The 27076-nt window shown below is 35.5% G+C and overlaps 2 protein-coding genes across 2 annotated transcripts in view; both read right to left on the bottom strand.

Annotated features, from left to right (window-relative positions):
• Positions 1-25565, bottom strand: part of LOC115225502 (E3 ubiquitin-protein ligase MIB2-like) — a 233569-nt gene extending 208004 nt beyond the window's left edge. Inside the window, exon 1 of the mRNA XM_036514380.1 lies at positions 25548-25565. The gene's annotated coding sequence lies outside the window, so the exon portion shown is untranslated. The remainder of the gene's footprint in view (positions 1-25547) is intronic.
• On the bottom strand, positions 3668-4852 carry LOC115225083 (zinc finger protein 271-like). The gene is made up of 2 exons (XM_036513854.1): positions 4749-4852; positions 3668-3992 (listed from the first exon to the last, which is right to left on the bottom strand). The coding sequence occupies exons 1-2, from the start codon at positions 4850-4852 to the stop codon at positions 3668-3670; spliced, it is 429 nt and encodes a 142-aa protein (XP_036369747.1).
• Positions 25566-27076: the final 1511 nt, after the last annotated feature.

Genomic DNA, 27076 nt, shown 5'->3' with positions numbered 1-27076 from the left:
TTTTAGGAAAATAAAAATAAGAAAAAAGTGGAAATATAAGGTACAAAAAGAGAATGACTCTCCCCAGACACGACAGAATATGCTTCAACACACGAACTCATATAAAGAATCTTGCAAACCAAATCCCAAAACGAAATATTTTCCAAATGTTATGTTTTCCATTCGTAATAAATACTTTGACATCAACAGGGTCACATAATTCTATTATTTGCATTATTATCACCATTATAGCCTTCAAGTAAATATTTCTCAACTCACCGTATTCAGATATGAACAACGAGTCAGTGATCGCTAATTAAGCACCTTAATTCATGTTTAACTTGGAGCTTGTGAAACAAGTTTTGTAGCAGTTACTTCCCTTTATATGATTGTATTTCTTTAATTCTCCAATAGATGGCTCTACGGACTGGTTGATTTCGTTTCAGTGATTTTTGTTTTGTCTCATTTTGTCAACCACTTCGCCTTCGAGAATTTTTCAAATTTACACCAGATTATTTTAACAAAGAGAACTCACGTAGGATCTTTTCGGTTTGAACGGCAGATTTTAAAATAATTTCTTTGTAACTAAACACTTTTAAACTTCGTATACTGGTAGAATGTGTTTATGAAATATCTTTTTCTCTTGGCTTTATTGAGAAAATTCTATGGTTTGTAAGATATTTGTTGTTTAATTTCTTGCATTTTGGCAATTTCAACCAATCAATGACGTCTCTTGAGGTGAATCCAATTTGTCCAGATCGTTGTCAACAAAAATTATTTCTGGTGTCATATGAAATTGTCCCTGTTATTTATGACATAGTACATATCAGTTACGTTCGTAATGCAAAATTTTTTCGAATGCCCTTAAAATATAATTATGGTTTTCCATAATATTTTGTTGCGTAATCCCACTCAATCTTATATGGGACCCTGAGGGGGCTGTGTGGACCTGAGTTGAGCACCACTGATATAAATTGTCAGATCCTTCTCCTACCTAACCGGATGGCCCTTCTCGGCAGACCAACTTAATAGCTACCCATGGCAACATTTCTGTGTGCATATCATCTGTTATCAGTGATTGGGAATGTCCCATGCACGCATTTGGGGGCTTCACCCAACTTTGTCTATGGCCTGTACCAATGTAACCCCTTCCACCTCCAGCTGCTGCAGTGTCCCCATTTGTACCAGAATATGGCTGTCTGTGGAACGAACTCGAAGACTGCCTCCATGCGGTAGATTCGTTGCCTCTCAGCCTTAAATTTGATTGAACGATGGTGCAAAAAGCTGTACTATTCTCCATTAATAACTCATCTACAAGCCCCCATTCCAAACACACTGATTGCAGCACATCTGCAGCATTACCACCCTGATTTCTTTCCATGGCGCCACCCACCATTGCAAGGTATACCTTTCCCCAAGAGTGTGTCGCATCAATGGATAACCTCTTGCTAATCCAACTTTTCAACGATTTGTTTACAACCCTTTGTTTTACCCTACAGCCCTTTATGAGCTCAAATATCACTGCTTCCCTTTCATTTCTCTCTCCATCTGCCCCATCCCCTACCTACCCCCACATTCTGGTGACCCTTTTAAAGAGCTCTTTAACCCTTTCGTTACTGTATTTATTTTGAGATGCTCTGTGTTTCTTTCAATCATTTTAAATATAACAAAGAGTTTAGTAAAATAACTTAGTTATCATTCAGCTAGTGATAGGAACATAAATTGTGACTAAGGTTTAGTGGAAGATTATAATGCAGAATTTTTGAAAATAAGACATTTATACTACAGAGCCAAAGGTGGCTTCAGCCGGATTTATATCAAAACGGTTAGAAATATCATGGTGACTTTAACCCTTTTGTTGAGATGCTCTGTGTTCCTTTCAATTAATTTTAAATATAACACAGAATTTAGTAAAATAACTTTGTTATCATTAAGCTAGTGATAGGAACATAAATTGTGACTAAGGTTTCGTGGAAGATTTTAATTCAAAACTTATGAAAACAAGACATTTGTACTCATTGCCAGAGCCGGTTTCAGCCGGGTTGGTATCAAAAGGGTTAATATAAACTTAGTAAGGCAGAACCTGGTCACTCTCCTGGCGGAATCAAGTCAGTTGAGCTATCTGGGACCATGTTCAGTTTTTTGGGAAGTTCTGATTTTTAATTCTTACCTTTATTCACCTGATTAAAACGGTTCTTTTGCAGGATGTTACGCTTTTCTTAATCAGTAAAGAATATGTCAGAAACAGCAGTACTGGACTAAAGCCCATCTTTGTTATTAATTATTCTTTGCCTAACTTGGAAACTTCCATTCGTCGGATTTCAAGTCTGTAATCCAAGTGGAATGCATGCAGTGAATGTAGTCCAGTTTGACTTTGATGACACATTGTGGATTCAGTGAGGTATTTATGGATGTATGCATAACTGGAAGGAGAAATCTGCATTTACTTTAGTAAAAATGTATATGTCAGTATATATTGTGTATACACAGGTGCACAATCCCTGGCCCTCCCTTGGTGTTTTACTTTTTAAACAAGGTAGGAGAACTAAGCAGTGATGTTTATAAGTAAAATGTTATTACCATTCTAAGAATGTCAGTGCCAGGTTCAAACTCTTACACAACCCATTCACAGTGTTTTGTCATGGAGAAAATTTATTGTTGAAGAGAAATGGTGTAAATACAGCTAAATCAGATTTACACCATTTGCCTAGAGCCAGAAATTTGACACCATGGAAGTGGATCCAGGCAGTCAAATCAAACTCTAGAGATTTTATTGATTGCTTCAGCCTATCCTTATACCTAAGGACAGGTCTTCCTCTGCCATGATATCCCTCCATTTTTTGGCCATAAAGAAGAATTTTTTTTAATGCAGCCATTTTTCCTTTGAAAAACATGTCCTAACCATCTGCACTGAATTCTCATCAACACGCTTTGGATGCTGGACATACCACATATTTCTAAGGTTTTGACATTTGATGTCTTATCTTGCTATTTTGTTGCACAAACAGCACATGTGAAAAGTTTCAAGATTTTTTTATTTCCCTGTAAAAGGGAGTCCACGCTTCTGCCCCAGACATGAATACACTCAAAATACGAGATTTGTATACACTTATTTTAGTCATCAGACTGTCACTGTGTTCAGAAACACACATATCAAATTAAATACATAACCGACAGAGCTACTACTAGTTTCATGCTGTTATGATACATGAACAGGCATATTTATAAAATACACCATGTATCTTAAGGGCATAGAGCCAAAGAAAAAAAACCCAAATCTGACTGCAATCTGGAACAGTACTCTGGCTTGACAGCCCTTGTAACACTTTCCCACCTGATCCTGCATAGAAAAAGTTAAAGGATGATGATGAGGAGGAGGAGGAAGAAAGCACAACAAAGACAATATCAATGTCACTTAAAACTTTTATTCATTATTCCCATTCCTTTATTCTCTTATAACAAATTCCTCAAAAATTCAACACAAACACTACAAGAGATCAAAGTGACCGCTAGGTTGATATATTTAAATACATACATGATATTGAAGTTGGGGTTCGTTAATATCAAATTGCTAATGATGAAATTAAAGTTGATGAGGTCAAACTTGAATAGGAATAAATCCAGTCTTTTAACAGACAAAATTTTCGTAATTGTTGTCCTGTTGTAATAAATTTTGATACAGATACAGTTACACTTTTGTATGAATATTCACATGTGTACTTAAGTGGCCTTTTTGAGAGAATGACTCACCACAGATGTCGCAATGATATGGTCTTTCACCTGTATGGATACGTCTGTGATTATTTAAAGTCTTGTTGTGAGAAAATGATTTACCACAAATATCACACAGATATGAGTTTTCTTCAGTATGAATACGCGTGTGACTAATCAAATAGCTATTTGAAGAGAATGATTTATCACAAATATTACAATGATACGGCTCCTCACGTGTATGACTACATTTGTGTTTAATATCTCCTGTATGAATACGTTTGTGTTTAATCAAGTCACTACTTCCAGAAAATGATTTACCACAGATATCACAATGATATGGCTTCTCTCCTGTATGAATACGTATGTGTATAATCAAGTCACTACTTCCAGAAAATGATTTACCACAGATATTACAATAAAATGGCTTCTCCCCAGTATGAGTACGTTTATGTTTAGGCAAGTCACCACTTTGAGAAAAAGATTTACCACAGATATCACACTGATATGGTTTTTCTCCTGTATGAATACGTTTGTGACGAGTTAACGTTCCATTTACAGAAAATGATTTACCACAGATATCACACACGTATGGTTTTTCCCCAGTATGAATACGTTTGTGATTAGTCAATTGACAATGTTGGGGAAATGATTTACCACAGATATCACAATGATATGGTTTCTCTCCTGTATGAATACGTTTGTGTGTAGTCAAGTTATCACAATGAGAAAATGATTTACCACAGATATCACACTGATATGGTTTTTCTCCTGTATGTGTAGCTTTGTGTTTAGTTAAGGTATCACTTCGAAAGAAACATTTACAACAGATATTACAACGATATGGCTTCTCTCCTGTATGTGTACGTTTGTGTTTAGTCAAGTTACCACAATGAGAAAATGATTTACCACAGATATTACAATGATACGGCTTCTTTCCTGTATGACATGGCTTTTCCCCAGTATGAATACGCTTGTGACAAGTCAAAGAACCACTTTGAGAGAATGATTTACCACAGACATCACAGTGATGTGGTTTCTCTCCTATATCAATGCACTTGTGTTTAGCTAAGACTCTTTCTTCAGTGAATGAATTACCACAGATATCACAGTGATATGGCTCTCTTACTTCAGGGTATTTTCGTTTAGTAAAATGATTCATTATGAGAGAATAATTTTTCATACATATCACAATGATAGTGTTTTTTTCATTTCCATGAATATGGTTGTGTTCAGTTGTGTCACTATTTTCAGAGAATAATTTAATGCTACAATTCTTTCATCTGTGATCTTACTGAATATCTAAAACACAAGATGTAAACTGCTAACTCATTTGAAAAGTTATCAACGCTTAATTAATCTGTAAATTGATTATCTCCTCGACATTCCAGACAGTGAAGGCAAAAAAATATTGTTGTTAATTGCATTGTCCAGAAGAAATATTTTCCCATCGTTTGATGAAGATTTTATTCATATAAAGAGGTTGAAGTATTGATGAACGTGCCTTATAAAAATATGGTCTTCCTTTGATCCATGAAAGTCAATAAAAATACCAGAGGTACATCTGAATGAAGAAATTTCTTTCATGTCAACATGAAGTGATATTCTGAAATAGAAAAAGAAGCAGTAAGGTAAAGAAGAAGAAGAAGCAGTAGAGCGCTGGGTTCCATTGAATCGACCTACACTCTCCCGCCAAATTTCAGACATTGTGTCTCATGTACTAAACATTCTTTTCTACTCTAGGTACAAGGCCAGAAATTTTTGCGGCGGGAGCCAGTCGATCAGATCGACCCCAGTCAACAACTGGTACTTAATTTATTGACCATGAAAGTATGAAAGGCAAAGTCGACGTAGGCGGAATTTGAACTCAGAACGTAAAGACACACGAAATACCGTTTCTTATTTATTTACTGCCCACAAGGGGCTAAGCATAGAGGGGACAAACAAACGGATTAAGTCGATTATATCGACCCCAGTCAACAACTGGTACTTAATTTATTGACCATGAAAGTATGAAAGGCAAAGTCGACGTAGGCGGAATTTGAACTCAGAACGTAAAGACACACGAAATACCGTTTCTTATTTATTTACTGCCCACAAGGGGCTAAGCATAGAGGGGACAAACAAACGGATTAAGTCGATTATATCGACCCCAGTCAACAACTGGTACTTAATTTATTGACCCCGAAAGGATGAAAGGCAAAGTCGACCTCGGCGGAATTTGAACTCGGAACGTAACGGGAGGCGAAATACCGCTAAGCATTCTGCCCTGCGTGCCAACGTTTCCGCCAGCTTGCCGCCTTTAAAGTACTAAAAATTGATATCATCATCACCATTATTATTTTATGCACCCAAAGCGAACGAAAGTCGAAGTCGACCTCAGCGGAAAGTCCTCACTTCAAATACGGCCGACGTCGACTTTGCCTTTCATCCCTTTTGGGAAATACTGAGTTCTATGTATTCGACTGGCAAAATTTGAAACGATCATCATCATTACTATTATTAGTATAACCTTAAAAGAAATCCTCGCCAACTTACCGATTAATCAGTGCCTCATAAACAACAGGACAACGTTTATTAATGTGACAGCCTTCATCACATTAACCATAGTAAAATGATAGTCCTCTCATTTTACAAATTAATTATGCTACATTACTCTGGATTATACTAATTAATTATACCACAATACTTTCATTTTACTAATTAATTTACTTTATATCACATGTAACTGTTGAGAATAGGTTTTCATAAACAACAAATTAACATTTCACTTCGGAAGTTAATTAAGACGAGCAAATACATTTCCTTATTGTTATGCCTTCCAAATAATTACTGTAACATCGAGAGGGTCACATAATTCTATAATTTACATTATTATTATTATTATTATCATTACAGCCTTAAAGAAAATCAACTTACCGTATTCAGATACAAGCAACGAGTCAGTGATTAGTAATTAAGCACCTTAATTAATAATTTACAGATTTATAGATTATATCAATATAAAAACGATGATGTATTGATGAAGGCTCCTTATAAATATATCGTCTTCCTTTAGTTGATGAAAGTCCATAAAAAATCAAAAGTCACATCTGAACGACAAGATGTGATATTCTGAAAGAGGAAAAGAAACAGTGAGATAAAGAGAATAGTTAAGTGACATAATAATTCAACATTGCAAATTTCACAACATCAATACTGTCATCCGTTTAATGTCAATGTTCGCAAGGGTCGGAGTTCATTGAAGCATTGAAAGACTGGCATACCTACACAACTGTGCTACACCCAAATTTCCTTACTCCTTAACGCGTTTCAGTCATTTGACTGTGGCTATGCTGGAGCACCGCCTTTAGTCGAGCAAATCGACCCAGGACTTATTGTTTGGAAGCCCAGTACTTATTCTATCGGTCTCTTTTGCCGAACCGCTAAGTGACGGGACGTAAAAACACCACCATCAGTTGTCAAGCAATGCTAGGGGGACAAACACAGACACAAAAACATATATATACACATATATACGACCCGAGGCTATAGAAGACACTTGCCCAAGGTACCACACAGTGGGACTGAACCCGGAACCATTTGGTTGGTAAGCAAGCTACTTACCACACAGCCACTCCTATGCAACATATCTACGAATGTAGTCCTCTTTGGCAACACAAATAGCCGACAAATACGTGGCTAGCGATAATCGCTACAATAAAACAATACACAACTTTTAACGGACACAATTTGCAAGAGGAATAACGACCTCCCATACAAAACGGAACGGACTACACACAAACTTGAGAACAGTGGTCCTGGTGCGCGCACTCGCGTAGTCGAGCATCCGCGCTAGCTAGTCGTGACTAGTCGATCCTACAACGACTACCTAGCAAAGTAAATAAAACACAAAATAAATTATTTTTTTTACACAAAGTAAATAACACACAAAAACCCAAAGGATAGACTAGTCATGACTAGCTAGCGCGGATGCACGAGTACGTGAGTGCTCGCACCGAGACCACTGTTCGTTAGTAGTACCCAGCATGTTACATTCACCTTATTTTACTAATTAATCCTCATTTTATGGGACTACCATAATCAATTAAACTGAATTAATTACGGTGTATTTCATACACATAAAAAAAGCAAAGCATTCAGAGATTCCAACTTAACCGACATATATATTAATATCTTACCTGGTGTTTTACAGAAATCGGGGTTTAATGTGAAATATCTTTAATTGATTTTAAGAGGCGATCTCAGAGCAATTTAAATCTTGAAGCATTTCAAAAAATCGACACGGCAAAGAACGAAACGAAATAACTATCTGGAGCTTGTGCATATTGGTGTCATCAATCGTTTGTTGTTTACAGAAATAATGTTACCGATTTGATTTTTTTCCTTTTTAATAGTTTCAAATTACATTTAAAAATATAATACAGAGTTAGTTTTTTTTATCCATGTACTGTAAAGATTATCTGGACAAAATTATGTTTTATGAATGGGAATTATAAGAACAGATGCAAAACTAGAACTGGAATGGGGAAACGAAGGATCGGTTTCTAGTCAAAACAGAACGAAGATTCTGTTGTGTCTGGGGAGAGTCATTCTCTTTTAGTGCCTTATTATTTAACACACTCACCGGTAAAATTTCCACTTATTTCTTATTTTTATTTTCTAAAATTTTCGTTTCGTCTCGCAACCTTTTCAATAGTTTTGACTCTGTCCGTTATTTACACTGCGTTCCCTTTTGTTTGTTTGTGCGCATGCGTGTGGGTCAGTATGTGTGTGTGTGCCTATACATGCATGTATGTACGTATGTGTGTGTTTGCATATGTATGTACGTATGTGCATGTTTGTTTGCATGTGTATGTATGTATATGTGTGTGCATGCATATGTATGTACGTATGTGTTTGCATGTGTATGTATGTATATATGTGTGTGTATGCATATGTATATATGTGTGTGCATCAGTATGTACCTATCCTGCATATTTATGTGCTTGCCTGTCCGTGTTTGTGTATTTCCTATGTATGTGTGGGATCTTTTCCTTTTGAACGACACTTTGTAACATAATTTCTAGGTAACTAAGGAGTTTTTAAACTTCGTATATTGGTAGAATGTGTTTATGAAACATCTTTTTCTCTTGAATTATTTTGTTTGTCAATTGTTTAAATTATTTTCGATTGCTTTCGTTTTTTTTACACGCGTAGCAATTAAATTAATTTAACAATTGAGAAAAAAATTTAGGGTTAGGTTTAGGGTTAGTTACCGGATGTTGTCTCAGTTTTAGACGCAGCAAATGATTTTAGCTCAAAAGAGAGCATAGGATTGGTTAAAATTCGAAAAATTAAACTACGTTAAACAAACAAATTACAATTTTGTTTTCAATAATGTTTTCTTTTGACACATTCTACCAGTATACGATGTTTCAATTTTTTTAGTTAACTAGAAAATTCCGTCCATCAAAAGGAAAAGATCCAAAAAAGGATAAAAAAATGTTTTATTTTGACACATTCTACCAGTATACGAAGTTTTAAAGTGTTTAGTTAACTAGAAATTGTGTGCCGTTCAAAAGGAAAAGATCCTATGTGTGTGTGAGCATGTGTTTGTATATGTATGCACCTCTGTCTCCTTGTGTGTGCATATCTGTGTGTGTGTGTGTGTTGTGTAACTATGTACCATGTTTGTATGTATGGATGTGTATCTTTATATGTGTGGATCCGTGTCTGTTCATATAGTCTATATACCTATCCATTTGTATATTGATCTGTTTATTTACATATCTAAATGCTTACATACAGAAATAAAACATAAAAGATATTTACCAGTGTGTGTTATAAATTATAAAGCACTAAAAGAGAATTACTCTCCCTAGACACAACAAAATATGCTTCAACACACGAACTCATATAAAGAATCTAGCAAACCAAACCCAAAAACGAAACAGAACGAAGATTATTTAGAATAGAATAAAAAAGAATTAAATTAAAGTTACGTGACTTAAATTTATCCCCAATTCCCACTGAAACATCTAAGATAGTAGATCATTTTTAATATAATGATACTGTGGTATTTTAAAATTTGATCAAATGTAAAATTTTCGTTATCATCATGTTTAATAGTAGATATAGACTTTCTTACATCTCGAATTTCGTCAGATTATTATTTAAAAAGAGAAATGTTGTTTTGAAATGCTGAAGATTATTTTCTAGAAATGAATTATAAAGTTACAAGCTAAAAGTTCTGTTATTTTGGCCAGTCAAAGGCCTACAGGGGCGATATATCATCTGTACTGATCAGCACACACACAGAACGTTTATGTGGTCTCCCGATCCGCTAGAAATAGCGGGTTAGATAACTATACAGTGAACCTTAGTTTACAAATTTTCATCTTTCCTGAAGACCTTTTCTCATCTGAAATGTTCGTAAACCGAAAGAATTTTCTCAGTGTGGCTGTGGGGTAAGAATCTTGCTTCACATCCATATAGTTCTTGGTTCAGTCTCACTGCATAACAGCTTGTGGAAGTGTCATGTACAACAGCCTAGGGCCAACGAAAGCCTTGTGAGTGGATTTCGTAGATGGAAACTGAAAGAAGCCCGTAGTGTGTGTATTTGTGCCCCACCATCGCTTGACAATCTGTAATGGTTACGGTGTATCGGAATATGGTGAGGTGAACGGATGTGGATGCCTTCGAAATAAACAAATGAACGACGTCGATTTATAGTTTAAATAATTTATTTATGGGACTTGCATTCCTGTTGATATACACAGTTTTTCACTACATTAATCTGTTGTCAACTGCTACAGCTGAGAGAAATAAAAGCAATGTACATTTGGGGATATGATGTGGTAGAACTGAATATGTTTTGTGTCTGTGTGTGCGTCGTGTGTGTACGTATACCGAAAGATCGCCAATTTTAAAACGAAGTAAATAAAACACAAAGGATCGACCAGTCACAACTAGCAAGCACGGATGCACGAGTATGCGCACCGGGACCACTCTTCTTAAGTAGTACCAGGTATTACGGGGAAACAATCAATTCCCCTCCCCTCATTTCCCTGAAAATATCAAAATTTACCCAAAATTCTTCTGGACTCAAACTTCTCCCAAAAAAATTGTGACAACAAATTCCTATGTAATCGTAATCTAAACCATCTAAAGAGTATTATCATCATAATCTACCACATCACAAATGTAGTCATGGAAAATTTTTAATTACCGTTAATCTACCAAATCATCATCATCATTTAACGTCCGCTTTCCATGCTAGCATGGGTTGGACGATTTGACTGAGGTCTGGCAAACCAGACTCCAATCTGATCCGGCAGAGTTTCTACAGCTGGATGCCCTTCCTAACGCCAACCAGCTGTAGAAACTCTGCCAGATGATATTGGAGTCTGGTTCGCCAGACCTCAGTCAAATCGTCCAACCCATGCTAGCATGGAAAGTGGACGTTAAATGATAACGATGAGGATTTGGTAGATTAACGGTAATTTTCCATGACTGATGAGGTAGTTTATGATGATAATACTTTTGAGATGGTATAGATTATGATTACATACGAATTTGTTGTCACAATTCTTTGGGGAGAAGTTGGAGTCCAGAAGAATTTCGGGTAAATTTTGATATTTTCACCCACAAGATTTTCATAAAGAGAAACAAAAAAAAAACTCAGATTTTTTGCATGGAATCAAGTACCCTGATCTCGCAATGTGCTGCAAACTCCTTATTTTTGCTTGGAAAAAGTGGGGCGCCCCCACCCCTCGGTATCATTGGAATTATATTTTTTTTTCATTGGATGATGATGATGATGATATATCTATATATATAAAACTCAACTTGTGTGTTTCTGTGTGTTTAACTTCCAGGCACAGCTACTCCTAGCCAACAAATCGTAGAATTATCAAAAATGGGTCACTTAAAGTTTAGGCAAATGAAAATTGAACTGCGCTATTTCCATTCCGAAATTCATCTCACAAGTGCAAAAATCAATAATCCCATGCATTGAATAGTGAACTTTACTCATTCAGCTGTTTGACGTGAACTGTGTTCACTTGGGCGTGCAAGCATGCATAAATTGCCTGAAAAAAAAAAAATCAAGATATAAAAACAGATCACCGTAAATATTGTAGAAATTCGGCAAAGATATGAATTTTCGGGATGCAGCCAGGAGGGTTTTTTCCTATTAATCGTTTGGACTTTGTGAACACACCAATTGTTTTCGTAACATTTTTAACGCTTTGAATTAAATGTGACAATTTTGCGTTGAGTCTGCAGTTTGAATCACTTTAACCAAATTTTAGCGGGCCGGATTTTTGATCATCACGATACATCGCCAGCGACTCCCTGAAACTCTCCCCTGAAATCTATATATATAAAACTTAACTTGTGTGTCTGTGTGTTTAACTTTTAGATCTACCAAGTTTCATTATTAAGGATGGAAAGTAGTGTGTAGCAAATCTATATACATGAAGCTGAAGTTGTCTGTGTGTGGCAGTTTTGGTAGCCTTCAACAAACACTATCAAAGTTGAGAGTATGATAGAAGAAGGCTTGCTCTTCATTCTGTAGAAGATAAAATTCAAATCGGACCATGTTAACACCAAAAATTATTTACATCAAAAAGGTGCTTTTTTTCTATGAAAATCCCTATTTTTTACGATTTTTGACTGCTGTGTCACCATTTTTTCGGTGTATTTCAACTGGAAAAATGTTCACTTGAAGAGAATAACAAGTTGCATAATGCAAAATTTTTACTTTTCAAAAATTCCAATTCTAAAGGGTCGATACAAACCCAAGCAACACCGGGTGATACTGCAAGTATATATATATATATATATATATATATATACACACATACATATATGTGTATGTGTGTGTGCATATGCACACATATATTTGAAGCACACAGCATAAACTCTATTAGGAGAATACATCCAAAGAAACCCAAACAAATCAGACTGGAACCTAGTGCAGCATCATGGTTTTCTAGCTAATGTCACACTGTGCCACCCATGCCAGTAAAGACAAAAAATTTCACTAAAGGATGATGATAACAGCGACAATGATGAAAACATAAAGACAAAACCAACTTCAGTGTAACCTTTTATTCATTATTCCCATTTCTTTATTCTCTCAAAACAAATTGCTCAAAAATCCAGAGCAATCATCTTCAGAAATCAAAGACATTGTTGATATACTTCCATATATATACATGACATTCAAGAATTTGATGTTGACATTATTGAAATTGAAGTCGATAACATCATATTTGAAGAGATAAAAATAGCCCTGTCTTTCAGCAGAAAAAAATAGCCATAATTGTTGTAATAAAGATTAATACTGAATGGCTGCACTTTTGTGTGAATACTCACGTGTACATAAATGGCGTTTTTGAGAGAAAGATTGACCATAGATATCACAGTGATATTGTTTTTCCCCAGTATGAATATGTTTATAATTAGTCAAGTCACCATTGTATGAGAATGATTTACCACAGATATCACAATGATATGGTTTCTATCCTGCACTGGTGTTTAGTTAGGACACCACTTTCAGAGAATGATTTACCACAGATATCACAATATGGTTTCTATCCTGCACTGGTGTTTAGTTAGGATACCACTTTCAGAGAATGATTTACCACAGATGTCACAATGATATGGTTTTTCCCCTTTATGAATGCGTTTATGTCTACACAATTGACTACTGTAAGAGAATGTTTTACCACAGATATCACAATGATATGGTTTTTCCCCTGTATGAATGCGTTTATGATCAGACAAGTGGCCACTACGAGAGAATGTTTTACCACAGATATCACAATGATATGGTTTCTCACCTGTATGAACACGCTTGTGTTTAGTTAAAGTGCCATTTTCAATGAATGATTTGCCACAGATCTTACAATGAAATGGCTTCTCTCCTGTATGAATGCGTTTGTGATTAACCAATTGACTATTACGAGAGAATGATTTACCACAGATATCACAATGATATGGTTTTTCCCCTGTATGAATGCGTTTATGATCAGACAAGTGGCTACTGCAAGAGAATGATTTACCACAGATATCACAATGATATGGTTTTTCCCCTGTATGAATGCGTTTATGATCAGACAAGTGGCCACTACAAGAGAATGATTTACCACAGATATCACAATGATATGGTTTCTCTCCTGTATGAACATGCTTGTGCTTATTCAATTGACCACTTTCAATGAATGATTTGCCACAGATCTTACAATGATGAGGTTTCTCTCCTGTATGAATGCGTTTATGGACAGTCAAGTGACTATTACAAGAAAATGATTTACCACAGATATCACAATGATATGGCTTTTCTCCTGTATGAATACGTTTATGTTGAGTTAAAGTGCTATTTTCAGAGAATGATTTACCACAGATATCACAATGATATGGCTTTTCTCCTGTATGAATGCGTATGTGTTTAGTTAAACTGCCATTTTCAGAGAATGATTCACCACAGATATCACAATGATGAGGTTTCTCTCCTGTGTGAACGCGCAGATGTTTAGTCAAGTGATAACTTTGAGAGAATGTTTTACCACAGATATCACAATGATGAGGTTTCTCTCCTGTATGAATGCGTTTATGTCTAGTCAAGTGACTATTACAAGAAAATGATTTACCACAGATATCACAATGATATGGTTTCTCTCCTGTGTGAACGCGCAGATGTTTAGTCAAGTGATAACTTTGAGAGAATGTTTTACCACAGATATCACAATGATGAGGTTTCTCTCCTGTATGAATGCGTTTATGTCTAGTCAAGTGACTATTACAAGAAAATGATTTACCACAGATATCACAAAGATACGGTTCCTCTCCAGTGTGAACGCGCCGGTGATCAGTTAAGTGATAACTTTGAGAGAATGTTTTACCACAGATATCACAATGATATGGCTTTTCTCCTGTATGAATACGTTTATGTTGAGTTAAAGTGCCATTTTCAGAGAATGATTTACCACAGATATCACAATGATATGGTTTCTCTCCTGTATGAATACGCTTGTGAATAGTCAAGTAAGTTCTTTGAGAGAATGATTTTCCACAGACATCACAGAAATATGGTTTCTCTCTTGTATCAGGGTTTTTAGGTTCAGTTAAATTATTCATTATGACAGGATAATTTGTCATATATATCACAATAATATTGTTTTTTTCTTTTCTATGAATATGTTTTTAGAGAATAATTCAATGTTAATCTTTCTTTCATCTGTGATCTTACTTAATACCTAAATCAACAGGTGAAAACTGTCAACTCGTTTGTAAAGTTATCCAAATATGTAAAGCAATCACCTCCTCTACATTCCAGACAAGAAAAATATTCTGCTGTTGTTTGTCATAGATTATATTTATATAGAAACGTTGATGTATAGATGAATGCTCCTTATAAATATATCATCTTCCTTTAGTTGATAAAAATATCAAAGGCACATCTGAACGAAGTAATTTCTTTCATGTCAACATGATGTGATATTCTGAAATATAAAAAGAAGCAGTAAGATAAAGAGGATAGTTAAGTGACATAGTAATTCAACATTGTAAATATTACAACATGAACACTGTCAGCCATTTAATGTCAATGTTTACAGGGGTCAGAGTTCATTGAGGCATTGAAACAATGGTATACCCACACAAGTTTATTAGAATGTGTATATAAAACATCTTTTTCTCTTTGCTTTCTTGAGAAAATTCTGTTGTTTGTAACATATTTGTTGTTTAATTTCTTGCATTTCGGCAATTTCAACTAATCAAAGACGTCTATTGAGGTGAAAACGATTTCTGCCGTAACATATACTGGCGGCGTAATATCAAAATGCCCCTGTTTTTTATGAGAAAAAAGATACCCTGTGGCCATAAACTGAGGGGTCACTCGTAAACAGAGCTGGATAACAAAACCGTTCCCTATTTAGTGTCCACCCATAATTATGATCCTAGTATTGATCTATTGCATTTCAATCTGTTTTAGGGTTGGGGGAAGGGTATCTTTTTTTCTTCAGAAATGTAAATAAACCCAATCTGTTTCTTAAACGAATATATAATATGTAACAGGGACATTTTCATATAACGCCGCCAGAAATCGTTTTCACCTCAATAGACGTCATTAATTGGTTGAAATTGCCGAAATGCAAGAAATTAAACAAATATGTTACAAACTACAGAATTTTCTCAAGAAAGCTAAGAGAAAAACATGTTTTTTAAGCACATTCTGCTAGTATACGAAGTTTGAAATGTTTTAGTTACATAGAAATTATTTTTAAAATCTGCCGGTCAAAGTGAAAAGATCGCATCATTACTCTCAAAGTTCATATCACATCAAGGTCCCCTTTCATCATTTCCAAGTAGAAAAAATAAGAAGCAATCAAGTACTAGGGTCCATGTAATTCACTTATGCCTTCCCGCCAATTTTCAGGTCAAAAGCACAAAAGGTTATTGTTTTAATTATCAAAAGATTACTATTATCATCATCATCATTATTATTTTCTTCACACGGAATGGAATGAAATACAAAGCCAACCTCGGCGGAAAGTCCTGAGTTCAAATACGGATGAGATCGACTTTGTCTTTCATCTCTTTCGGGAAAAAACCGGGACCCATGCAATCGACTTATCGCTCGTATTAAAGATTGCTGACCCTGGGCCAGTTTTGAAATCATCATCATCATTACTATTATTAATATAACATTAGAGTAAATCTTTATCAACTTACCGTTTTATCAATGCCTCATAAACAACAGGATAACATATATTAATGTGGAATTCTTCAATCGGACTCCTCACATTTTACTAATTAATTACGCTGTTTTATTCTCACTTTACCAATTAATTTCAGTCATATCACATGTATCAGTCGGTCATAGTATTTTATAAGCATCAAATCAACATTTCAGTTTCAAAGTTATTAATTAAGACGAAGAAATATATTTTCCTAATTATTGTCAGGTTCCCGCGTCGAAAAATAATTACTGTAACATCGAGTGGTTCACTGTGTTGTAGAAGTTACTTCCCTTCGTATGATTGTATTTCTTTAATTTTACTAGAGATGGCTCTGCTGACGTGTTGGTTCCGCTCCAGTGATTTTCTTTGTCCCATTCTGTCAATAAATTACCTTCGAGTGTTTCCAAATTTACACCAGATTATTTTAATAAAGTCTACTCCTTTTCAGCACATAAATTGGATCTCTTCCTTTTGAACGGCAGACAATTTCTAGTTAACTAAACACTTTATAACTTCGTATACTGGTAGAATGTGTCACAATAAAACATTATTTTCTCTTGGCTTTCTTGAGAAAATTGCAATTTGTTTGTTTAACGTAGTTAAATTTTTCGAATTTTCATCAATCGATTGCTTCTATTTAGCTAAAATCATTTGGTGCGTCTAAAACTGAGACATCCTGTCACTGATCCTAACCCTAACACTAAATGGATCATTTCCTTTTGAACGGCAGTTTTCAACACAATTTCTAGTTAATTAAACACTTTTAAACTTCGTATACTGGTAGAATGTGTCAAAAGAAAACGTTTTTTTCAATTGGCCTTCTTGTGAAAATTGTAATTTGTTTGTTTAACGTGGTTTAATTTTTCGAATTTTAACCAATCCTATGCTCTCTTTTGAGCTAAAATCATTTGCTGCATCTAAAACTTAGACAACATCCTGTAACTAACCCTAAACCTCCCCCCTAACCTTAAATTTCTTTTTTCTTAATTGTTACGAGTGTAATAAAAACAAAAACATTGGAATTAAATTAATTTAAAAATTTAAAAAAAATTAGGGTTAAGGTTAGGTTGAGGGTTAGTGAGAGGATGTTGTCTCAGTTTTAGACGCAGCAAATGATTTTAGTTGAATTGAGGTAATTGATTGGTTAAAATTGCCGAAATGCCGTTCAAAAGGAAAAGATCCCACATACGTCACAGAAACCAGGAAACCGGTTCCATGAGCCTGGCTAGGCTTGAAAAGGGCGACAAGAAGAAGAGGAGGTATAGCTGAAGTGAGAAGCAGAGCAAAAGAGGAGGGGGATCTTTTCCTTTTGAACGCCAGATGTCAACACAATTTCTAGTTAACTAAACACTTTTAAACTTCGTATACTGGTAGAATGTGTTTATAAAACAACATTTTCTCTTGGTTTTATTGAGAAAATTCTATAGTTTGTAAGATATTTCGAGCAATTCGGCAATTTTAACCAATCGATTACCTCCATTCAACTAAAATCATTTGCTGCGTCTAAAACTGAGACAACATCCTCTCACTAACCCTCAACCTAACCTTAACCCTAATTTTTTTTTTATTAATTGTTACGCGTCTAAAAAAAAACTAAAGCAATGGACGTTTTTTTTTACATGCGTAACAACTAAATTAATTTAACAATTAAAAACAATAAAAATTGAGGGTTAGGATTAGTGACAGGATGTTGTCTCAGTTTTAGACGCAGCAAATGATTTTAGCTCAATTAGAGGCGATTCAGTGGTTAAAATTCGAAAAATTAAACTACGTTAAACAAACAAATTACAGTTTTCTCAAGAAAGCCAAGAGAAAAAAATGTTTTATTTTGACACATTCTACCAGTATACGAAGTTTTAAAGTGTTTAGTTAACTAGAAATTGTCTGCCGTTCAAAAGGAAAAGATCCGAGGAGGGACAGTGAGGTCATGAGAGAGAGAGAGAGTGGGAAGTGAAAGGAAGGTGGTGTTTGGTTTGTGATTTTAAATTGCCTGCACAAGGCTCCAGTCTGATCTGGCAGAGTTTCTACAGCTGGATGCCCTTCCACATATATATATATATATATTTTTTACCTACAAAACTCAAATGACTGACCATTAACTTTTAGTGGTCAGTCCTTTACATTTTGTATGTAAAAGATATTTTAATCTTTGGATTTTTTTAATATGAATTGGTTTTAATTGATTAATATCAATTTCTACCCTTATTAAATTTTATAAATATATATATATATATATGCTGTGTGGCAGGTAAAAAGCACCATTTGAGCATGATCGTTACCAGCACTGTCTTACTGGCACATATGCCGATGGCACGTGAAAAAGTATTCGAGCGAGGTCATTGCCAGTGCTGCTGGACTGGTTCCTGTGCAGGTGGCACGTAAAAATCACCGTTTGAGCGTGGCCATTGCCAGTACAGCCTGACAAGTCCTCATGCCAGTGACATGTATAAGGACCCACTACACTCTTGAAGTGGTTGGCATTAGGAAGGGCATCAAGATGTCGAAACTCTGCCAGACCAGAAAGGAGCCTGGTGCAGCCATTTGGTTCACGAGTCTTCAGTCAAATCGTCCAACCCATGCTAGCTTGGAAGGCGGATGTTAAATGATGATGATGATGATATAAAGCTCACAGCATAAAATGTAAACTGGTTAATATTAGGAGAATACATCCAAAGCAACCAAAACAAATCAGACTGGAACCTAGTGCAGCATTAGGGCTTGCCAGCTCATGTCAAACTGTCCCACCCATGACAGCATATAAAGAAAAGCTATCGCTGAAGGATGATGATGATGAAAATGACGACAATGATGAAAGTACATAGACAAAACCAATTTCAGTTTAATTCAGTTTTTATTCATTATTCCCATTTCTTTATTCTCTCATAACAAATTCCTCAAAACTCCAGCATGACCATCTTCAGAAATCAAAGTCTTTGCTGAATTTGATGTTGACATTGATGAAATTTGAAGAGTTAAAAAAAATCCCTGTCTCTTTGCAGAAAAACTAGAAGTAATTTTATGTATGTTGTAACAAATTTTAAAACTTATATAGTCACACTTGAGTGTGTATACACAAACGTGTACTGAAGTGAGATTGTTTTGAGAATGATTTACCACAGATATTGCAATGATATGGCTTCTCCCCTGAATGAATACGCTGCTGTCTTGTGAAGACACCTCAAAGGCTTTGTTGTGTTGATATATTTCCATATATACACGGCATTCAGGTTCATATTCATGAATTTGAAGTTGATAACATCAAATTTGAAGAGATAAAAAAAAACGCCTTTTAGCAGAGAAAAATAGAAGTTATCGTTGTCGTGTTGTAATAAATTTCATTACTGGTACAGTTACAGTTGTGTGTGAATACTCACGTGTACTGAAGTGGCCATTTTGAAAGAATTATTCATCACAGATATCACAGTGATGTGGTTTTTTCCCCCCAGTATGTATATGTTTATGATTAGTCAAGTGAGTATTATAAGAGAATGATTAACCTCAGATATCTCAAGGATATAATTTCTCTCCTGTATGAACGCGCTTGTGTTTAGTCAAGTGGCTACTACAAGAGAATGATTTAACACAGATGTCACAATGATATGGCTTCTCAACTGTGTGAGTATATTTGTGACTAGTTAAAGTGCTATTTTGAGAAAATGATTCACCACAGATATCACAATGATATGGTTTCTCTCCTGTATGAACACGCTTGTGCTTATTCAAGTGACCACTTTCAATGAATGATTTGCCACAGATCTTACAATGAAATGGCTTCTCTCCTGTATGAATGCGTTTGTGTTTAGTTAAACTGCCATTTTCAGAGAATGATTTACCACAGATATCACAATGGTGAGGTTTCTCTCCTGTATGAATGTGTTTATGATCAGACAAGTTGCCACTACGAGAGAATGATTTACCACCGATATTACAATGATATGGCTTTTCTCCTGTATGAATACACTTGTGAATAGTCAAGTGATTTCTTCGAGAGAATGATTTTCCACACACATCACAGAAATATGGCTTCTCTCTTGTATCAGGGTTTTTAGGTTCAGTTAAATTATTCATTATGACAGGATAATTTGTCATATATATATCACAATAATATTGTTTTTTTCTTTTCTATGAATATGTTTGTGTCCATTTGCATTCCCTTTTTTAGAGAATAATTTAATGTAAATCTTTCTTTCTTCTGTGATCTTACTTAATACCTAAATCAACAGGTGAAAACTGTCAACTCGTTTGTAAAGTTATCCAAACTTGTAAAGCAATCACCTCCTCTACATTCCAGACAAGAAAAATATTCTGCTGTTGTTTGTCATAGATTATATTTATATAGAAACGTTGATGTATAGATGAATGCTCCTTATAAATATATCATCTTCCTTTAGTTGATGAAAATATCAAAGGCACATCTGAACGAAGTAATTTCTTTCATGTCAACATGATGTGATATTCTGAAATATAAAAAGAAACAGTAAGATAAAGAGGATAGTTAAGTGACATAGTAATTCAACATGAACACTGTCAGCCATTTAATGTCAATGTTTACAGGGGTCAGAGTTCATTGAGGCGTTGAAACATTGATATACCCACACAAGTTTACTACACACTTCACTTTTACCTTTCAGAAAAATGTTTGATTTAAGACTTCATGTTGCCCGACCGGAATTCCCTTTTCTGGACCAGCTCGCTAGCTATCCAGCAGTGAAGGTCCCTGTCTTCATGTTGTCTACGATGAGCCCATGGTCAGTGCCCTACACATCATTAGGATCTTTTCGCTTTGACCGGCAGATTTTTAAAATAATTTCTATGTAACTAAAACATTTTTAATTTCGTATACTGGTAGAATGTGTTTATAAAACATCTTTTTCTCTTGGCTTTATTGAGAAAATTCTGTTGTTTGTAACATATTTGTTTAATTTCCTGCATTTCGGCAATTTCAACCAATCAAAGACATCTATTAAGGTGAAAACGATTTCTGCCGTAAAATTTACTTTAAAACTTGGTATACTGGTAGAATGTGTCAAAATAAAACATCTTTTTCTCTTGGCTTTCTTGAGAAAATTGTAATTTGTAAGTTTAACATAGTTTAATTTTTCGAATTTTCTATTTAGCTAAAATCTTTTGCTGCGTCTAAAACTGAGACATCCTTGTCACTGATCCTAACCCTAACCCTAAATGGATCTTTTCCTTTTGAACGGCACTTTTCAACACAATTTCTAGTTAATTAAACACTTTTAAACTTAGTATACTGGTAGAATGTGTCAAAATAAAACGTTTTTTTCTCTTGGCCTTCTTGAGAAAATTGTAATTTGTTTGTTTAACGTAGTTTAATTTTTTGAATTTTAACCAATCTCTTTTGAGCTAAAACCATTTGAGCATGGCCGTTGCCAGTACTGCCTGACTGTTCCTCATGCCGGTGACACATAAAAGCACCCACTACACTCTCGGGGTGGTTGGCATTAGGAAAAGCATCCAGCTGTCAAAACTCTGCCAGATTAGAAAGGAGCCTGGTGCAGCCATTTCGTTCACCAGTCCTCAGTCAAATCGTCCAACCCATGCTAGCTTGGAAGGCGGATGTTAAATGATGATGATGATGATATAAAGCACACAGCATAAACTGTAAACTGGTTAATATTAGGAGAATACATCCAAAGAAACCCAAACAAATCGGACTGGAACCTGGTGCAGCATGCCAGCTCATGTCAAACCGTCCCACCCATGACAGCATATAAAGAAAAGCTATCGCTGAAGGATGATGATGATGAAAATGACGACAATGATGAAAGTACATAGACAAAACCAACTTCAGTTTAATTCAGTTTTTATTCCTTATTCTCATTTCTTTATTCTCTCATAACAAATTCCTCAAGACTCCAGCATGACCATCTTCAGAAATCAAAGTCTTAGTTGAATTTGATGTTGACATTGATGAAATTGAAGTTGATACCATGAAATTTGAAGAGATAAAAAAAATCCCTGTCTCTTTGCAGAAAAACTAGAAGTAATTTTAGGCATGTTGTAACAAATTTTAATACTTATACAGTCACACTTGTGTGTGTATACTCATATGTCTACTTAAGTGGAATTTTCGTGAGAATGATTTACCACAGATATCACACTGATATGGTTTTTCCCCAGTATGAATACGTCTGTGTCTAGTCAAGAGACTATTTTCTGAAAATGATTTACCGCAGATAATACATTGATATGGCTTCTCACCTGTATGAATACGCTTGTGAATAGTTAAAGTGCTATTTTCAGAAAATGATTTACCACAGATATCACAGCGATATGGTTTCTCACCATTATGAACACGTTTGTGTCTAGTTAAAGCATTAATTTGAGAAAATGATTTATCACATAAATCGCAGGGATACGGTTTTTCACCAGTATGAATATGTCTATGAGTAGTCAACTGACTATTACAAGAGAATGAATTACCGCAGATATCACACTGATATGGCTTCTCTCCTGTATGTGTACGTTTGTGAACAGACAAGTGACTTCTCTGAGAAAATAATTTTCCACAAATATCACAACGATAGGGTTTCTCTCCTGTATGAACGCGCTTGTGTTTAGTAAAATGACTGTTTGCAGTGAATGATTTGCCACAGATATCACAATGATATGGCCTCTCTCCTGTATGTGTACGCTTATGAACAGTTAAATTGCAAGTTTCAGAAAATGATTTACCACAAATATCACAATGATATGGCTTCTCTCCAGTATGAATACGTTTATGATTAGTCAATTGACTATTACAAGAGAATGAATTACCACAGATATCACAATGATATGGCTTCTCACCCGTATGAAAACATCTGTGAATGGTCAAGTGAGTTCTGCTAGAGAATGATTTTCCACAGACATCACAGAAATATGGTTTCTCTCTGGTATCAGGGTTTTTAGATTTTATTAAATTATTCATTATGGGAGAATGATTTGTCATATATGTCACAATATTATTTTTTTTTTCTTTTCTAAGAATATAATTGTGTTCAGTTCAGTTACTGTTTTCAGGGAATAATTTAATGCTATGTTTCTTTCAGCTGTGATCTTAATATCTAAATTACCAGGTGAAAACTGTCAGGTCCTTCATAAAGTTATCCAAACTTGTAAAGCAATCACCTCCTCTACATTCCAGACAGTGAAGACAAGAAAAATATTTTGCTGTTGTTTGTCATAGATTATATCAATATAAAAAGGTTGATGTATTGATGAAGGCTCCTTATAAATATATTGCCTTCCTTTAGTTGATGAAAGTCCATAAAAATATCAAAAGTCACATCTGAACGACAAGATTTCTTTTACGTCAACATGATCTGATATTCTGAAAGAGGAAAAGAAACAGTGATATAAAGAGAATAGTTAAGTGACATAATAATTCAACATTGCAAATTTTACAACATCAATACTGTCATCCGTTTAATGTCAATGTTCGCAAGGGTCGGAGTTCATTGAAGTGTTGAAAGACTGGCATACCTACACAACTTTTACTCTTTTACTTGTTTCAGGCACTTGACTGTGACCATGCTGGAGCACCGCCTTACAGTCAAGCAAATCGACCTAGTACTTATTCTATTTGTTGCTTTTGCTGAACCGCTAAGTTACGGGCACGTAAACACACCAGCATCGGTTGTCAAGCAATGTTGGGGAGACAAACACAGGCACAAAAACATACACACACACACAAAAACATATATACACACACACACACACATATACAAAGGGCTTCTTTCAGTTTCTGTCTATGAAATCCACTCACAAGGCTTAGTTCGGCCCTACGCCTACCTTCCTCATACCTTTCAGGAAAATCCCTTTTTTTATATCTAAGACAAGCGAGCATATTTTCTCAATCTTTCTATGCATTTTCACAGATTGCAGTAACTTCGAAGGGTTCACAGAATTCCATTATTTACTGGCAGAATCATTAGCATACTGGACAAAATGCTTAACAGCATTTCGTCCGTCTTTACTCTAACACTTCAAAGTCCGCCGAGGTCGACTTTGCCTTTCGAGATCGATAAAATAAGAACAGTACTGGGGTCCATGGAATCGACTTACGCCCTTCTACCAAATTTCAGGACTTGTGCCTAAAGTACCAAAGATTATTATTATTTTTTACTCACACTGAAAAAAATGAAACACAGAGTCGATCTCCACAGTAGGTCTTGGGGGATCTTTTCGGTTTGAACGGCAGTTTTTTTCTAGCGGTGTCATATGAAATTGTCACCCATAATTATGACCCAAGTATCGATCTATTACATTTCAATCTCTTTTAGGGTTAGGGGTAAGGGGAAGGGTATCTTTTTCTTCAGAAATGTAAATAAACCCAATCTGTTTATAAACGAGGGACATATTCATACGGCACAGAATGTTTTCACCTCAATAACCGTCATTGATTGGTTGAAATTGCAGAAATTGAAGAAAAAAAAATAACAAATATCTCACAAACTATAGAATTTTCTCAAGAAAGCCAAGAGAAAAAGATGTTTTATAAACACACTCCACCGGTATACAAAGTTTAAAACTGTTTAGTTACGTGGAAATTATTTTTAAAAACTGTCGTTCAAACCGAAAAGATCCCAGAGTCGATCTCGACAGTAAGTCTTGGGTTCAAATACAGCCGAGGTTCACTTTGCCGTTCATCCCTTTCAGGAAATTCTGGGGCCCGTGTCATCGACTCCCGCTCGCCCTGGGCCAAAATTTGAAACTACCATTACGAATATTAATATAACCTTAAAGCAAATCTTCATCAACTTACCGTTTTATCAATGCCTCATTAACAACGGGACAGAATTAATTAATGTGGAATTCTTCAATCGGTTTCTTCTCATTTTACTAATTAATTATGCCACATTACATTCATTTTTACCAACTAATTTACTTTATATCACATGTATCAGTCGGTCATAGTATTTTATAAACAACAGATCAACATTTCAGTTTGGAAATTATTAATTAAGACGAACAAATATATTTTCCTAATTATCGTCAGGTTCCCGCTTGGAAAAATAATTACTGTAACATCGAGAGGTTCACAGAATTCTATTATTTACCTTATTATTAGTAGTATTATCAACAATATTACAGCCTTAAAGTAAATCTTTGTCAACTTACCGTATTCACAAATAAACAGCGACTCAGTGATCGGTAATTAACCTCCCTAATTAACTTCCCTAATTAGCTACTTTGGCCTCGTGGTTGATGTCTTGTACAAGTTGTGTCCCTTGATATGATTGTATTTCCTCAATTCTCCAATAGAGAGCGCTACTGACTCGTTGGATACGTTCCGGTGTTTTTTTTAACTTTGTCCCTTTCTGTCAATAACTCCAGCTTCAAGTTTTTTTCAAATTCTCACCAGATTAATTTAACAAAGTATATTTGTATATTCTAGGATCTTTTCGGTTTGACCGGCAGTTTTCTAAATTAATTTCCACGTAACTAAACAGTTTTAAACTTCGTATACTGGTAGAATGTGTTTATAAAACGTCTTTTTCTCTTGGCTTTATTGAGAAAATTCTATAGTTTGTAAGATATTTGTTGTTTAATTTCTTGCATTTCAACCAATCAATGACGTCTACTAAGGTGAAAACATTCTGTGCCGTATGAATATGTCCCTCGTTTAAGAAACAGATTGGGTTTATTTACATTTCGGAAGAAAAAGATACCCTTCCCCCCACCTCTAACCCTAAAAGAGATTGAAATGCAATAGATCAATACTAGGGTCATAATTATGGGTGACAATTTCATATGACACCGCTAGAAAAAACTGCCGGTCAAACGGAAAAGATCGGAAGTCCCTTCTCTGCAGAGCAACTCACTAAGTAGCCAGCTGTGAGGTTCCTGTCTATAGTCCGTCTGTTATAAATTTATGGCCAGTGCCCTACACAAGCATTCAGGGTCTTCAACCACACCTTGTCCTCGAACTGTACAGACACCATGCTGAGATGTCTCCCTTTTCACTAGAATATGGCTCTTTTCGAGGCAGACTCTTCGGTTTGCCCTAACCTGGACGGTATGTTGTACCAGAAGACTACCTCCATTGTCTTCTGGCAATTTTGGCAGCACTCTCCGCCCTGATCTCTCTCCATATAGCCATCTGCTCTGGACCACAGTCGACCATTGAGGGGTATACATTTTCCCAATAGTTCATGATGTCAATGGCTACCCTATTCCAGTCTCCTTCCACCCGAACATGGAAGATGCCAGCGCCGTCCATGTCGGTGACACATAAAAGCATCAACAAATCGGGGCTTTTTGCCAGCCTCATGCAGCCCCTGTACCGGTAGCACTAAAAACCACCCACTTCACTCACGGAGTGGTTGGCATTAGGAAGGGCATCCAGCTGTAGAAACACTGCCAGATCAGACTGGAGCCTGGTGCAGCCTCCTAGCTTCCCATAGCCCAGTCGAACCATCCAACACATGCTAGCATGGAAAACGGACAGTAAACGATGATGATGATTTCTTTCATACTAATATCTAAGCTGTATTGATTATGGATGGTTTGATATTAATTTTAGTCCCCAATATTTAAAATTCCATACTCCCTTATTTGGTTAGTTTTCTCCTGTTAAATACAACCAACCCCACCTGATTGTTTACTTTGTATATGGGAATTCAAAATTAGCTCCTTTATACTAATCT

This window comes from Octopus sinensis, linkage group LG27, assembly GCF_006345805.1.
Source record: "Octopus sinensis linkage group LG27, ASM634580v1, whole genome shotgun sequence".
Classification (NCBI taxonomy): Eukaryota; Metazoa; Mollusca; class Cephalopoda; order Octopoda; family Octopodidae; genus Octopus; species Octopus sinensis.
Note: the sequence above shows the minus strand (reverse complement) of the source record. Positions and strands in the feature narration are given on the sequence as shown.